At 38.5% G+C, this 14,806-nt stretch overlaps 1 protein-coding gene across 1 annotated transcript in view; it reads left to right on the top strand.

Annotated features, from left to right (window-relative positions):
- The first annotated feature begins 2,298 nt into the window (after positions 1 to 2,298).
- Positions 2,299 to 14,806, top strand: part of YES1 (YES proto-oncogene 1, Src family tyrosine kinase) — a 17,974-nt gene continuing 5,466 nt past the window's right edge. Inside the window, exons 1-7 of the mRNA XM_009334189.1 lie at positions 2,299 to 2,568; positions 7,602 to 7,701; positions 8,849 to 8,947; positions 11,936 to 12,039; positions 12,242 to 12,391; positions 12,608 to 12,763; positions 13,040 to 13,219. Of these exons, the coding sequence (XP_009332464.1) occupies positions 2,304 to 2,568; positions 7,602 to 7,701; positions 8,849 to 8,947; positions 11,936 to 12,039; positions 12,242 to 12,391; positions 12,608 to 12,763; positions 13,040 to 13,219 (1,054 nt within the window). The 5' untranslated portion in view covers positions 2,299 to 2,303. The remainder of the gene's footprint in view (positions 2,569 to 7,601; positions 7,702 to 8,848; positions 8,948 to 11,935; positions 12,040 to 12,241; positions 12,392 to 12,607; positions 12,764 to 13,039; positions 13,220 to 14,806) is intronic.

Raw genomic sequence — 14,806 nt, 5'->3', positions numbered from 1 at the left:
GGCCAGTTTGGCTGTGCCCCCTCCCAGCTTCTTGTGCACCCCTAGCCTTCTCAGTCGGTAGAGCATGGGAAGCTGAAAAGTCCTTGACTAGTGTAAGCATTACCTAGCAACAACTAAAACATCGGTGTGTTATCAACATTGTTCTCATCCTAAATCCACAACACAGCACTGTACCAGCTACTAGGAAGAAAATTAACTCTATCCCAGCCGAAACCAGGACAGATGCTTAACTTTCAACCGAAGGCAGGGAATCAGTGCTATTAGCAAAGACCGTTTTGCAAAGGTGATTGGACTTCTTTCAGTGCTAGCAGAAAACTTTGATTGCAGTTTTTTAAAGAGAATCAAAGAAATAGGCCTCAGAGTAAGGCAAGAATTCACAATAGTCAGCCACATGGCCAAAAAAAAGTGGTTCAAATTACAGTGTCTATTTGTAGTAGTAGAGAAATTTAAAGGATGTGATTGGGTGTTTGATTGATTTGTATCATTAATTAATAACTGGCTTTTCTACTGTAGATCGAAAGGCATCTTTTGTAAGGTATTTAGACACATTAGATTCTTCATGCATGTATTTGAGTCTTGCTCTATTAACGTTCGTCCACAATTAATGAGTTGGCAATAATAGTATCAGAAGTAAAAAAAAAAAAAGGGTAAGGTGTGCTTTTGTGATGATTCATTATTCAGTGTAAAACTCTCAGACGAGATTTGTAAAAATGCAGTTATTTGGCTTTGCTGCTTGTTTTTGCACCAGTAATTGTCTTACATTACAGCATTAGGGGCTCAATTGACAGGGTGAATATTCCTAATTTTTATAAGCAGTAAATTTCATATAGTGTTTCACCAGCTATGGACCTTCTTCTTTCCAGGAACTCTGATTCATGGTTCTTGAGGAAATTACAGTATCTTTAGTATTGTAATGGTTTGTTTTACAGAGGGAATTAGTTTCTCTCAGTGCGACTATATTAAGGCAGTGTTTGTTTAGAAAGATTTACTTTGTTCCATATTTCTACATCTAATAGTTAACAAGGTAAGAGAGAATTGAAAAGGAAAAAAATAGTTAGACGCACAATGGGAAACATTGTGTTTCCCTAATTGGTAGTTAGAGTCCATGAAACTCTTGTGGCAGTTATCAAAAGACGTATTTTTAATGCTTTCAGACTGCTGCTGTTAATTTTTTTTTTTTTAACTGATTCATTAGAGAATGTGGAGCAGTTGATTTCCTATTTTTGTGGAGGTTTCTACTTTTGAAGTTAAAGTAGATTTTTAACTTCCCCCCTGCCCAAGAATACAGGAATTTTCATGCCGGACTAGTGCTGCATCTAATAGAGACTCCTCTTTTCTTCCTGATTTGTTTCCCAGCTGGGGTAAGCCAGAAAATGCGTGCTATCAGTTGTCACAACCTGATAAATGGCAGGTGGTGACTTCTTAAGATGCAGTCATTTTAACTGTTGGTGACATGTCTCCTCTAGCATTACCTCCATCAGCAGGTAATAGGTGTCCCTGTGGCTCTGGCACAGTCTGCCTGTAGTGGGAATTGGTGGTAATCTTGGGCTGTCAGGGCTATAAATTGTCACCTGTCCAGGTGCAGTTCAGTTCCTAAACTACTATGGATGTTGTAATTACTCTTCTAAATTGTTTCTAATTCTAGTTAGACTCTAGAGCTTAACCCTATCCTGTGGCCGTGAATATCCCAGCTTTGTTTGAGAGTTGTATTTGGGGGGGCTGGCAATGGATGAAAACTGCTTTACATCTTTAAAGATATTAGTTGTAATACCACCAGCTGGTCAGGACCTTATTGCACAGGTGCTTAAAAAAGAAAGCAGGAGTGCCCTGCTCATTTTCTTTGTATAATTCCTTTGGATTTGCTTTGTATAATTGACTCTGGATTTGTCACATCTGTTTCCCCTTCCACTCTGCTATAGAAGTCTTCAGTGTCTTTTCCTTGTCTGTTGCCTGATTCCCTCTTTTTTTTTTTCCCCCCCTTTTTTTCTTTTTTACCATTTACAGTCCACCAAGGAACTGGGATGAAGAATAATCCAAATGTGCTGTTAGTATGTGTTGTTGTAAGGGAAAATAATTAGGTCTTCTCTAGTCTGGGAGTGGCTTAGATTTTATTCCAGAGCACTTTTTCATCGGAGTTTATAGTCTGCATGTGGTAGCATATTGCTGGGGGGTTGTTTTGGTTTTTTTTAACAGTAATAAATCAGCATTTTTGGTAACTTTTTGGGAATCTTCTGTGTTAACTATCAAAAGATGCAACATGGAGATGAACTCTTTTTTTTCCTCTCATTCTCACAGAAGCAACCATGGGGTGCATTAAAAGCAAAGAAGATAAAGGTCCAGCCATGAAATACAGAACTGATAATACTCCAGAACCTGTTATTTCCCACGTCAGCCATTACGGATCAGACTCCAGCCAAGCAACACAGTCACCGTCAATAAAGGGATCAGCAGTTAATTTTAATAGTCATTCCATGACTCCTTTTGGAGGGCCCTCAGGAATGACACCCTTTGGAGGAGCATCATCTTCATTTTCAGCTGTGCCAAGTCCATATCCTAGTACTTTAACAGGTGTGTTGCATAAAACGGTGCTATTATTATTATTATTTATTAAAGCTTGACAGTCATATTAAAAAAAAATACCGTGACCCCTTGCCATACAGAAGTAAATTGCAAATTTAAAATAAAGTGCCTTTTAGGGATTTCTGATTTTCAATATCTTTACTGCTCAGGTAATAATTCAGCCCATATTCACTAGTGGCTGGGGCTTGGGGGTTGGGTGTTTTGGCTTTTGGTTTTGGGGATGTTTTTTAGGATCACAGCACAGAGAAATTTAAGACCTACTAAAGACAGTAATGACAATAGTTGATAAAATTGTGTTAGAAGTTCTAAGCTGTTGAAGAGAGGCACATGGGATAATGGCTTTAAACTTTTGGAGAGAGGTGCAAAATGAAAAACACTTCAAATTCAGGAAATTGATATTTCAAACTGATTTTCAGATTTATTTGATTAGCTGTAAGTTACTTATATTAATGCAACATTGAATCTGTTCATTTATAAAGCTAAACAGGATATGCAGTATATTCTGTGTACTTTACTATATGAACAATATGTGTGAAACGAAAGAGTAGAATTCTCATTGTTGGTGGTCATATTAAAACCAAATTTGAAAATGTAAAAATAGAATTTACAAGGTGCAGAGACCTTCCTGGCTGAGATATAAAGACTCTGAAGATATGGCATTTTAAAGCAACATGCACATTTGATGTTATAAACCCACTTTTATATCAAGATCTTAAAGCTTCATTATAAAAATATTGATTTTGTGTACATGGCTAATTTCAGTAGGTTTGCTGGATATTTTTGAGAAGAAGCTGTAATTTATTCTTTTTTTGAGAGAGAGAGGAAAGAGTAATTTATTCTAGAAGCTTTGCACAGACACTTCACAAAACATGGTAAATAATTCCTTATTGGTCTATTTCTAGTTTTCCCACAAACCTCTAATGTTAGCACAGTTACAGCGCTTAAATGTTTGCTTCATTACAGTGGCATTTAAAATCTTTTAAACACAAGAAATTTGAGGTTAATGAAGAGCCACTGTGACCTTGACACTAAGCAATTCAGGAAACCAAATATGAATTGTAAGGTAATGATTGCCTTGTATTCCCTTTTTGGGAATTCATTAAAAACCAAATAATTAAAATAAGCATCTGTCCTGTCTCAAAACTTTTGAGTCAGCTCTGAATCCCTGTTTTGGATGAACATATGCAGAAATGAAATAAGGGCAGCATTTCTTTTTATTCATTAGCTCCACTGAGGAAAGTTTATCGTGTTTCATCTCCTCCAAGAACCTCTGTATTTCTTCTTACTAGATCAGGTTCTTTGTTCACATGGAAATCTCCAGCAGTGTGTGCAGGCACTCCTGGGTATTACCAGACATCAGGGATGTAGCCCACCGTCAGGTACCACAAATCCTTTGCTGCAGAGACCAAAAGGAATGTTCTCTTGCCTGTCCCTGTTCCTGCTGGTAGTTAAGCGTATTGTATCTTGGGCCACAGTCAAGAGGAGAGATTTCTCATGAAAAGATAGTCTAATATCTCATCAGTGTCACTTCAGTTATCAGCAGGCAGGCTGATTTTGGGTGAACGCTCTCATCGTTTTGCGATCAGGTAAAATGATACTGCATATATAATTATTCCTCCTCGTTTTGTAAAGCCAGCCCATCCACAAATAAACACACTTCAAAAATCAATAAATAAAAAAAATAACACCAGCAGTTGGTTGGTACATTCAGTATCGATTTTCAGATCAATCAAAATTGGGTGGTTTTGTGAATGAATAAGATGACGAACTTCATCTGGCTGTAAGCTTTTTGTATTTGTGACGAATAAAGCTGGATTGCATTCTGTGGCCCTTTGTTTTGCAAGAGAGGAGAATAGATGGGCTTGTCAAACAGGACACAAGTGTCAGTAGTGCTTATCCAGTCCATCAGTGATGTCTGACAAGAGGATGATATGGTTGTCATCATGGCCTGTAATGAGGCTGAAAAGAGTTGAGACGTCTTTTATTCCTCTAGAGCAGAAAAGGAGAAGAAATCCGAGTTAGTCACACTGCTCCTCTATTACACGTTCTCAGTCATCAGATACTCTGAATTCATAGAATATTACTGAAAATCAAAACAGAAAAATGGACCGCTGTTCTTGCCTTCCATGAAGCTGTGTAAGCCCTAGTGCTCTGTAATTCTCATGCTGAACAAGAAAGTAAAGTCTTTTCTCCAAAACCAGTTCTAGATTAGAGGATGGGAATACAGACCTAATCAAAGGATAACCTTTAAGGGAAATGTTATGACTACAAATAGCTTGAACAGCTAAACTAGATCACCTTGCAGTAATTCACAAAGAAAACAGCTGCAAGAGACGTCAAAAATCATTTGAGCGGTATCTGTGTGTTTAAAACATTTGGTGCTGATGCTGTTCTCCTTAAGTATTTTATTATTCTTTGCTATGAAATAAATAACACTTGTGAGCGAGAATAAAAAGAGGTTTTGTGGTAGCTGAAGGGTTGAAATCAAAACTTTCCAAGGATTATATGTTAGCTTTTCCAACTCTTTCTTTAAAAATAATTAAGAGTACACAAATATTGATAATTGCTGATAATTCTCTTATTGCACAGTTTACATTTGAATCCATTACTTTGACTAGTGCTACACTGTCTAGAGGAATTATTCTCTCTTGTTCCCACGTTAGTATCTTTCTAGATGTTGTACAGTTTGTTTCAAAGTTCTTGGAGTCTCCCAGTTTCTTTATGTGCAGTTAAAAACTTTCGTGATACTGTGACTTGAGAGTATTGATTTTCTTCGTCTGCTGAAGAACACTCTGGGGATGGTTTATTTCCATAACACTTGGTGTCTGTTTGTATGAATATGGTATGTATCCCCACAATTTTCTTGCTCCATGTAGCAGTTTGTGTCATCAAAATAATGCAGTAATGTAGTAACGCAGGCAAATACTGCTAGAACTGTGTTGATTTTTAACTTAGATTAGGAACTGTTTAACTTCTAGGGAATATTCTAATTCATTTTTCAGTTCATAAATCACACTTCAAAAAAAACTCCTCAATTACTCTAATCTCCTGTGGGGATTTTTTGTTCTGTTTTTGCTAGAGGAACTGTAAATTCATTTCCAGCTGAGGCCTGCTGAGAGACTGTAATCACAGGAAGACTCTAAATCAAATGAAAATATTTAAGTGATTATGAGCTCTTACATCAGAAAGTGTACATTGCAAAAGAATATTAGATGTAGACAATACCCATTGCATTATGTATTCTTCCTTTCTGATCACTGTCATGTTAATTGTAAGATCTAAAATTAGATGCAACATGTTTCTGTTGGTGGTCTTCTGTGTATATCCTGGTACATATATGTGCATGTTAGAGATGTAATGTTACACATTTAAAAATAAGTTATTGCTTGGACTATCATTAGGCTTCCTAAATGTCCATTAGACTGTGAAATAGCATTTTTAGAGCTTAAAAAGTCTTTTTGAATTGCCCATCAGCAGTTTTCTATTTTAACTTTCTCCTCGTTGTGGTACATAGTTGTTTATTTTTGCTCGTAGCTTGTACACCTCATATAGCCTGTTCTCCTTTCCCTCTTTCTCTTTTAGCCCAGTTTTATGGATTAGTTCTTTTAAGTATAGAAAAAGTTTTCCTACCATAAGTATAGGAGCCTCCCTACCATCCATCTCTCACATGTATCCTGTTTGTGGGACATTGTCGTGGTTTAACCCCAGTTGGCAACTAAGCACCACACAGCCGCTCACTCACCCTCCCCCGCCTGGTGGGATGGGGGAGAGAATCGGGAGAGCAAAAGTAAGAAAACTTGTGGGTTGAGATAAGAACAGTTTAATACTTGAAATAATAATACCAAGAACAACAACAATAATAAGAATAATAAATTGGAAGAGGAGGGAGAGGGAGGAACAAAACCCAGGAAAAAAAAAAAAAAAAACCAAACAAAACCCAAGAGGTGATGCAACTGCTCACCGCCCATCGACCGACGCCCAGTCAGTCCCTGAGCAGCGATCACCACCCCCGGCCAACTCCCCCCAGTTTATACACTGAGCATGACGTCACATGGTATGGAATATCCCTTTGGCCAGTTTGGGTCAGCTGTCCTGGCTGTGCCCCCTCCCAGCTTCTTGTACCCCTCCTCTCTGGCAGAGCATGGGAAGCTGAAAAGTCCTTGACTTAGCATAAACACTGCTTAGCAACAACTAAAACATCAGTGTGTTATCACATTATTCTCATCCTAAATCCAAAACACAGCACTGTACCAGCTACTAGGAAGAAAATTAACTCTATCCCAGCTGAAACCAGGACAGACGTGTTCAGTAACCTTCTCTCAGAATTGGGATGCGGAAGCAAATTCCTTAGGGTTGGTGGAGTGCAGCTGCTCATCCTGTGACATATCTTGGTCCTTGTTCTCTAGAGTAACGCACTGATGGATCATCCTTAGCAAGGGTCTAGCCTCACTTGATGGAATTAAAAAAATCATTAGTCCTAATGCAGAGAAACGTCTTTGTCCCCAACAGAATACTTTTATTACTGGTTCAATTCCTTGAGTAGATCTTGATGTGTAACCCCAGAAAGTTGGGAACACATCAGTTATTTATAGCTAAGTTCAATAGGAAACTACTTCTGTAAAAATTAGTGGCTGATGGTTCACCGTTGTGGAGTTGTAGGATCTTCTAGAATTGCATTTCTTAACAAGAAGCTAGCTTAATAAAGAAGCTAACTTTTTTTACTGCTGATGTGTTGTGCAGGTTTCTGTATATAAGTGCTCTAATTATTAAAGTACATCCAGTGATGTATCTAGCTGCCTTTTGTGGTGTGGAAGCATATTTTTAGGGTGTCTGTTTATAGGCTTTCCTCTGTCTTAAGAAATGAGCTGATTATTGATCCAGCTTCCAATATGAGATGCAAGCCAGAGTGTTCAGTTGCTTCCAAATCAAAATTGATGAGTTGTTTCACGGACAAGTCCTTAAATCAAGTGTTGCAACGTTACTGCTATATCATATGTGTTTTTTTTTTTCTTTTTCCTAAGGTGGTGTTACTGTATTTGTGGCCTTATATGATTATGAAGCTAGAACTACAGATGACCTTTCATTTAAGAAAGGTGAACGGTTCCAGATAATAAATAACACGTAAGTGTTCTTATGCACAGACTTCACTTGGTGGTTGTTGGGAATAAATAGATCCTCAACCCTTCTTGAAATCTGTGTATCCTATTTCAGTGAAAAGTAGACTGATTTTTTTTTTTTTAATTTATTTTTTTATTGAATGCCTGCAATGTTCAACAAGCATGGGGTTAAAATATTGGTATTGGTAAGACAATAACCTTCAGGCTGAGGTCAGGGTTTGGGTGCAGATGCAGAACTGCAGTGACCGGGGCAGCCCCAAGCCTCTCCTCCTCGGTTGGTTGGGTGGCATCCTTCCACACCCCGCTCCGGTGAGGCACAGCTACCCCCTTCGGGGCAGCAGAGGTGGAGACACATACTGTCCCACCCAGGCTCTGCACCTTGCAGATTCTCTCTGACGGGTTTCTGTATCTCACGGGGAGGTGGGCGCAGCCGGCAGCACTGCACATGCCAGAGGCGTGCGCTGCCGGCAGGGACATCTCACCGTGGAAGTGCGTCTAGCTGGCCTCCACAGTAAATCCATGCTCAGATAGTTTATGAGTAGTTTGATGTTCTAGTTCAGTTGCAGCAGCGTTACAGTATTACAGCCTGATTTCTAGGAGCCTAGTGAAAAGGAAATAATTTGCTCACCTTGGAGATTTCTTTACACGCAGCTTTTGGCTGTGGTAATAGTTCTAATTCAAACATGTAGCAGTTTTTTCATTCGTCCAGTTCTCTAATTTTATTAGCTGACTTCCTGCTTCCTTTGTTGCTCACTGTCAACATACAGGCAGAATGATCTGGGAGAGACAGATGAAGACTAGAGAACTGGGAAGTTTATTTACACATCTCTGCCATAAAACGTTTTGTTGTAGGTTTGCATTTTGCACATGTTGATAAATTCCTTTTACATTTAAAAAAAGGAAAAAAAAAAAAAACCCCAAACAACAAAGCCCAAATCTTTAAAATGCAAAACTCCACTAAGAGGCACTCGTGTTGTTTACAACGAAAAGAAAAATACATTTAGGTGCAGCACAAACTATTTTAGATGCCTTCGTAATTAAAATAACACCTTACCTAAATTTGGCCTGCCTTTCATATGTGAGGATGTTACAGGTGCTAGGGAATGATGTATTGTATATACGTGGAAGAGATAACTGATGTTTCGTTGCAGGGAAGGAGACTGGTGGGAAGCAAGATCCATTGCTACGGGAAAAACAGGCTACATCCCAAGCAATTATGTAGCTCCTGCAGACTCCATTCAAGCAGAAGAGTAAGAAATTGTATCCTGTCAATCTGTTCTTATTAGCCACTCCACACTTTGTGCCCTCTGGTGAAACTATTCCCTTAATTCAGTATATGTAACATTTAAGGGTAAAGTAGGATAATACTACTGATTAAAAGATAGCAGTGCTACTTGGATGATGTCAAAGGTATAATTATTAGTAAGTGTGAGGTGGACGCTCATGCAAATGTTTTATGCCTGCTTGCTATATGCAGGGCTAAAGGAAAAAGGATGGGAGGATGCAATAATGAAGGTAAGAGTTGAGGGACATGCATTGTATTTCATATAAAGCAAAAATGGATGTGTTTTAGTTAGAGTTCACACACCATCAACTCTAGGTTTTTATCCTTATTGTTGCCAAACGCTAATTCAAGATCAGCTATATCCTTGGTAGCACCTAATCTTACATTCTAAAAAACATTTGTGTGGACAGTTATTGCTAATCTATTAATCTAGATTAATAGATCTTTATTTACCATCAAAGCTCCCAGAGCGCTTACAGAATCACATAAAGTTGTTGTGGGAACTGTCAGTTGGGGTACAGTTTCAGGTGATACTTGTTCCAAAGGATTAATTGTATTTGTTGTACTAGAAATACAAAGCTCTGCAGCTCTTGCTTCAATATGCAGGCGTGGTACTGCCAATAAGCAATTCCCTGATGCATGATCTGGGCACTTCTGTGTTTGCTACTGCACTTCTGGGAAAAGTGCCCGATTTCCAAGATGTTTCCTGAATCTCAAGCTGAGACTTTAGCATGTTACTGCTGCTCTCACCTGGCTCTTTGCTATTGAAAAGTGATTGCATCAAAGACGCGCTGTTATTTTATGCCCTTGAGTTTCAGCTGCTTCTAAAATTATTGACTTGAGATTTTTTTTGAAAAAAAGTTGTTTTGTTTTTTTTTAAACTATGCAATAAAAGCGTATTGTCATTACAACAGCAGTGGTGGTAAAATGGAAACGATAGCCCTTTGCAAACTACGAATGCAGTGTTTCTGCAAAGGAAGTATTGCCCCTAAAGACAGGCAGAATGGGGTGGTGGGATTTGTGACAGGTTTATGTGATGACTAGAGGTGAGAGTGAGGGGTGATGAGTGAGGAAGCTTTTTTAAACTGACTATTTTAAAGAACTAGTGCTAATTTTATTAAATATCACCACAGCATTTGGAATAGAGTTCACTTGCTTTAGAGCTCATTTGTTAGCCCTGGGCTTTGATAGTGTTTGTAGATCTTGTGTTATGATTGCGGTTGGAGTTACAAGTGCAAAAGTGATACACAGCCCCAGATTGCTAGGATTTTCTTCAAGTGCTCTTTTCTAAGCCTGAAGGCATTTATATCAAAAACTGCTTGTGGCAGGATCCATATTATCCGTGTGGCTTTTGAATGATGTCATAATAAAAATGTTTAAAGCTCATAAAAAAAACCCAAAAACCAGTAAACCCTACAATTATTTTACAGGTAATGAAATAAACTAACACTTTACAATATAGTTTGCAAATTGTCTTAGTAGTCTGGGGAGGAGGCATTTTCATGTGAAGTAATTACTAGGCTTCAAGTTTGCTTCAGTAAGATTATAGGTTACATCCAAATTGTGTCAAGCGTATGTACTCTGATACCCAGTTCTAACTTTGCACATCTACTTAAACAGTCAAACTGCAAATACAATAAAAAGTAAGGATAAGTTTCAGATTCCCAAGTGATCCCACAGGCCATTCTGTTCACAGGCCAACAAAATGATCCCTTCTTACCTACATTTTTCCCCCACAAAACGTTTCACCCACAAAACCATTGTTTTGCAGCAGTTTCCAATGCTACTTTTCTTCTCCCAACACTCATGAAGCCAGATTTCCTTGATGCTATGACAGTCCCAAATGAAAATGTTTGAAATTTACCCTTTGCATTATTTTGTGACTTCTGAGGTACACAATCAAAATAAAACATAGTTAGAAATAAGTGTTATTCTAAAGTCTGGGGATTCACTGGGAGATGGATGTTAAAATTATCACTGGCTCAGGACAGAGCTGTGTGCAGGCTGTTCATCAGGGTGAGCACACTTTGAGAACATAGAAGAAGAAATTCCTTTTGCGAAAGAACTTAAGGAAAGAAAAAACGCAGGGGTTTTAAAACGTCTGCGTACTTTCAGTATCAGAATGATGCAACAAAGATGGACTGTTACTCAGAGACAAATGATACCTATCACAAGGTTGTTTCTAAATGATGAGTAGAAAAAAAAGTGCTCCCTCTACTGAGGTACAGAAGGACGGGAGGCAACACAAGTTGAAACAGGAGGTTCCAGCTGGATATAGGAAGAAACCTTTTTATCCTGAGGACAGCCAGGCCGGGGCACAGGTTGCCCAGGTTGGCTGTGCAGGGTCCATCCTTCAAGGTTTTCAAGACTGGAGTGGACAACGCCCTGAACAACCGGGTCTCGTCTCACAGCTGACCCTGCTTGCAGCAGGAGGCTGGACCAGAGACCTCCCAAGGGCCCCTTCCAACCTGAATGAACCTGTCATCTGATAATATTTGTACACATCCACTTTGCATTAAATATTGGGTTTTAACATATAGCCGGAACTTCTTAGAGAAGGTAGTTTTGGCTGCTGCAGTGTTTTGAGTGTGCTTACTAACAGTATTTCATTGTCATCTGATTCAGCCTGACCTGTGAACTTCTTAACCAGAAGGAAGGTGTTACTTTCGATGATGAGTACTGTTGATGTCCATTGTTAAACCATCAGAAAAACATAGCATTTGCAGATAGCGGCCTCTTTACATGTATTTTGCAAACAATAGAAATGAGAGTCATATAGAAATAGGTCATCTTAATCTTTTGATTATATGGATGTCATTGCTTTTGTTGATCCTTAACTGCTTTGGGATATTAGTAGTCCAGTCAATGCTTGAGATTTCTAAATCTTGTATTTCTATGATTACCAAAGCATAGGAAGCTTTTACTTACACGTGTTTCCTTTAACGTTTCCTAGGTGGTATTTTGGTAAGATGGGCAGGAAGGATGCAGAAAGACTACTTTTAAATCCTGGGAACCAGCGTGGTATTTTCTTAGTAAGAGAGAGTGAAACAACTAAAGGTATGTATATTTATGTGTATCTCTTCTCTCTCTCCCCCCTGCCCTCCCCCCGCACCCCACCAAGGTGCACATAATGACCATTTTTGTCTATCACATTTTACATATGCATGTGCATGCACGTATGTGTATAATGACAGTTGGGGAGATATGTTAAATATGTTTTTAAATTTTGGTGAAGAACCAAGTATGACTTGTTTCCTAGGTGCTTACTCCCTTTCCATACGTGACTGGGATGAGGTCAGAGGTGATAATGTGAAACACTACAAAATCAGAAAACTTGACAATGGTGGATACTATATCACAACCAGAGCACAATTTGAATCTCTACAGAAGTTGGTGAAACACTACAGAGGTAAGTCCAAGTTCTAGTGTCCCAACGCTACCTTGTGCCTATCATGAGGAAGAAAAACTGCGCCTGTAGCTTATTTTTAAAATTCACAATTATAAAATTTCTTTTTTATTTCGACAAACAGTAAATGGACTAGTTCTTTTTATCAATATTAGGATGCTACTTTTGTTATAGTCTTACCCCTGCTTAACCACAAAGCTTATTTTTTCCATTTTCCAGAACATGCCGATGGGCTGTGTCATAAGCTAACAACTGTGTGTCCCACTGTGAAACCACAAACACAGGGACTAGCAAAGGATGCCTGGGAAATTCCTAGAGAATCTTTGAGGCTGGAAGTAAAGTTGGGCCAAGGATGTTTTGGTGAAGTATGGATGGGTAAGAGCTTAATGTGGACACCTTTCAGTTGTTCGTGTGAATGTTTTAATAGTATTTTCAGTAAAGCAGTACTGGGATCTGAAAAGATAATCTGATAAAGAATTGCAGAGAAAAAGTACCAATTACGATCAGTCACATAAAGGTAAAAATAATAGTCAATACAGTTCTAATTTATAATTATACTGTTAGCTAACAAAACAGAAGGAAAAAGCACAGTTTCAGCAGAAAATCTCTTCTGTATTATAGGGGAGACTAACATCTAATTTGTTTCTCTAGGAACGTGGAATGGAACCACGAAAGTAGCGATCAAGACACTAAAACCTGGTACAATGATGCCAGAAGCTTTCCTGCAGGAGGCTCAGATCATGAAGAAATTACGACACGACAAACTTGTTCCACTATATGCCGTTGTTTCTGAGGAACCAATCTACATCGTCACTGAATTCATGACAAAAGGTGTGTGACAGAATGTTTGAAGATACTACGTTTAAAAGATTATTTAAGATCCCAGCAACAAATTAAATGTTTAATTAATGTTAGGTTTAAGCTGACTGGAGTATAAGTGGTAATTTTGATTAAATTAAAATGAGCAACGCTTGACCTATTTGAAGCAGTTCTGATTTAGATCGTGGGTGGAGGCATGATTTTTTTGCACATCTGTGTAACCCGTGCTAATCTTCCAAGTACAAGATTGGGTTTTTTCTCCTTATTTTTTAGTGTGTACTGCCTGTTACATTTAAATTGGATGGTATAGCTGGGAATATTATTATGAGAATACGCCTGCCCGTAGAGAGGTCGTGTTCACAGCGACAGAATCAGTTGGGTTTGGTTGGGGTTTTTTTTGTTTTTCTTTTCCAGCAGTGTAATAGTAAATTTTATAAAGGTTGAGAGTTTTTTTCCCCGACTCCCTCCTCTATCTCCTTGTTTTCAGTCTTTCATCCTTCTTCCCTTGCTTCATATCATTTCTCCCTCCCCCTGCTGCTGAAACAGAGATTTAGAGATTTAGGCTGAATGTAGAAATAAACATCGTAAGCATATTAGTGTTAAGAAGCAGCAGATTTTCAAGTCAATTATTCCAGTTTTATGAAATGCAGGCATCTGTTCACCTCACAGAGAGATTTTGCTGTCCTGGTAAGAAATAGAAACAATGTTAAAGTCCAAGGGAGTGGCTGCTTGTGTTCAGTACTCCGCCACAAATATGTGTTTGTTTTTTTTTCCTGTTTGGATGGGGTTTTTAAGCATTGTGTAAGTTTGAAAAGGTAGAAAGGAATAGAAAGTGTAAAAAGTTCCTTCTGTGGTGGTGGTGTTCCTAAATAACACTAGACAGTGTCTCTGTCAGATCTTAAAGCTGCCATGCAGAATCAGTTTTTATTGTTCACAAATCAGGTTTTGGCAAGGCAATCAGGAAAAAAAAAAACTGCTTTATAGTATTCCGCCTAAGAAAAAGCAAAGATTAAATCCGCAACTGGGATGTTACCTTGCAACAGCAGAAGAATTGGAAAAGTAGTTGCACGTTTGCCTAAGTTATGGATTCAAAACGCCATTGGAAGCCTGTGTTTTCATTTGAAAAATATCTCGCATTTTACCAAAAAACAGAAACCCTTTTTGGTGGTTCATACTTGAAAGTTAGTAGAACAATTTTTTTCCCTTTTCTTTTTCTTTCTCTTTTTACAAGGAAAAGAGGTGGATAAGAACTGCACAGTACCCAAAATTTTTTGCAATGTGGACAGGCTGCTAGAGGTCAGCATGAAATCTTTGCTCCTCTTCAGTCCTTTGAGCTCATGAACCAAGATAGGAAAAAGTCTGTGCAAATACACACAACAAACATCAGCAGCAGTGTGAGTCTGGCCTGCCACACTTTTACTTTCAATGCAAAAATACAGCAAGTGACTAAAACCACATCGGAGGTATTTAATTCACGGCTACAGCCATGAATCCACCGCAAGATCTGCAGTTCAGTGGTTTTTTCCACCCCATCGCCACACTTGTAATTTTGTCGTTGTGATTTTGACTGTGATGAGACTGATTAGTTACCAGTCTTCA

The sequence above is a fragment of the Pygoscelis adeliae genome, unplaced genomic scaffold (assembly GCF_000699105.1).
Source record: "Pygoscelis adeliae isolate BGI_AS28 unplaced genomic scaffold, ASM69910v1 Scaffold391, whole genome shotgun sequence".
NCBI lineage: Eukaryota > Metazoa > Chordata > Aves > Sphenisciformes > Spheniscidae > Pygoscelis > Pygoscelis adeliae.
The sequence above is the reverse complement of the archived record's forward strand: the minus strand, read 5'-3'. Positions and strand labels throughout refer to the sequence as shown.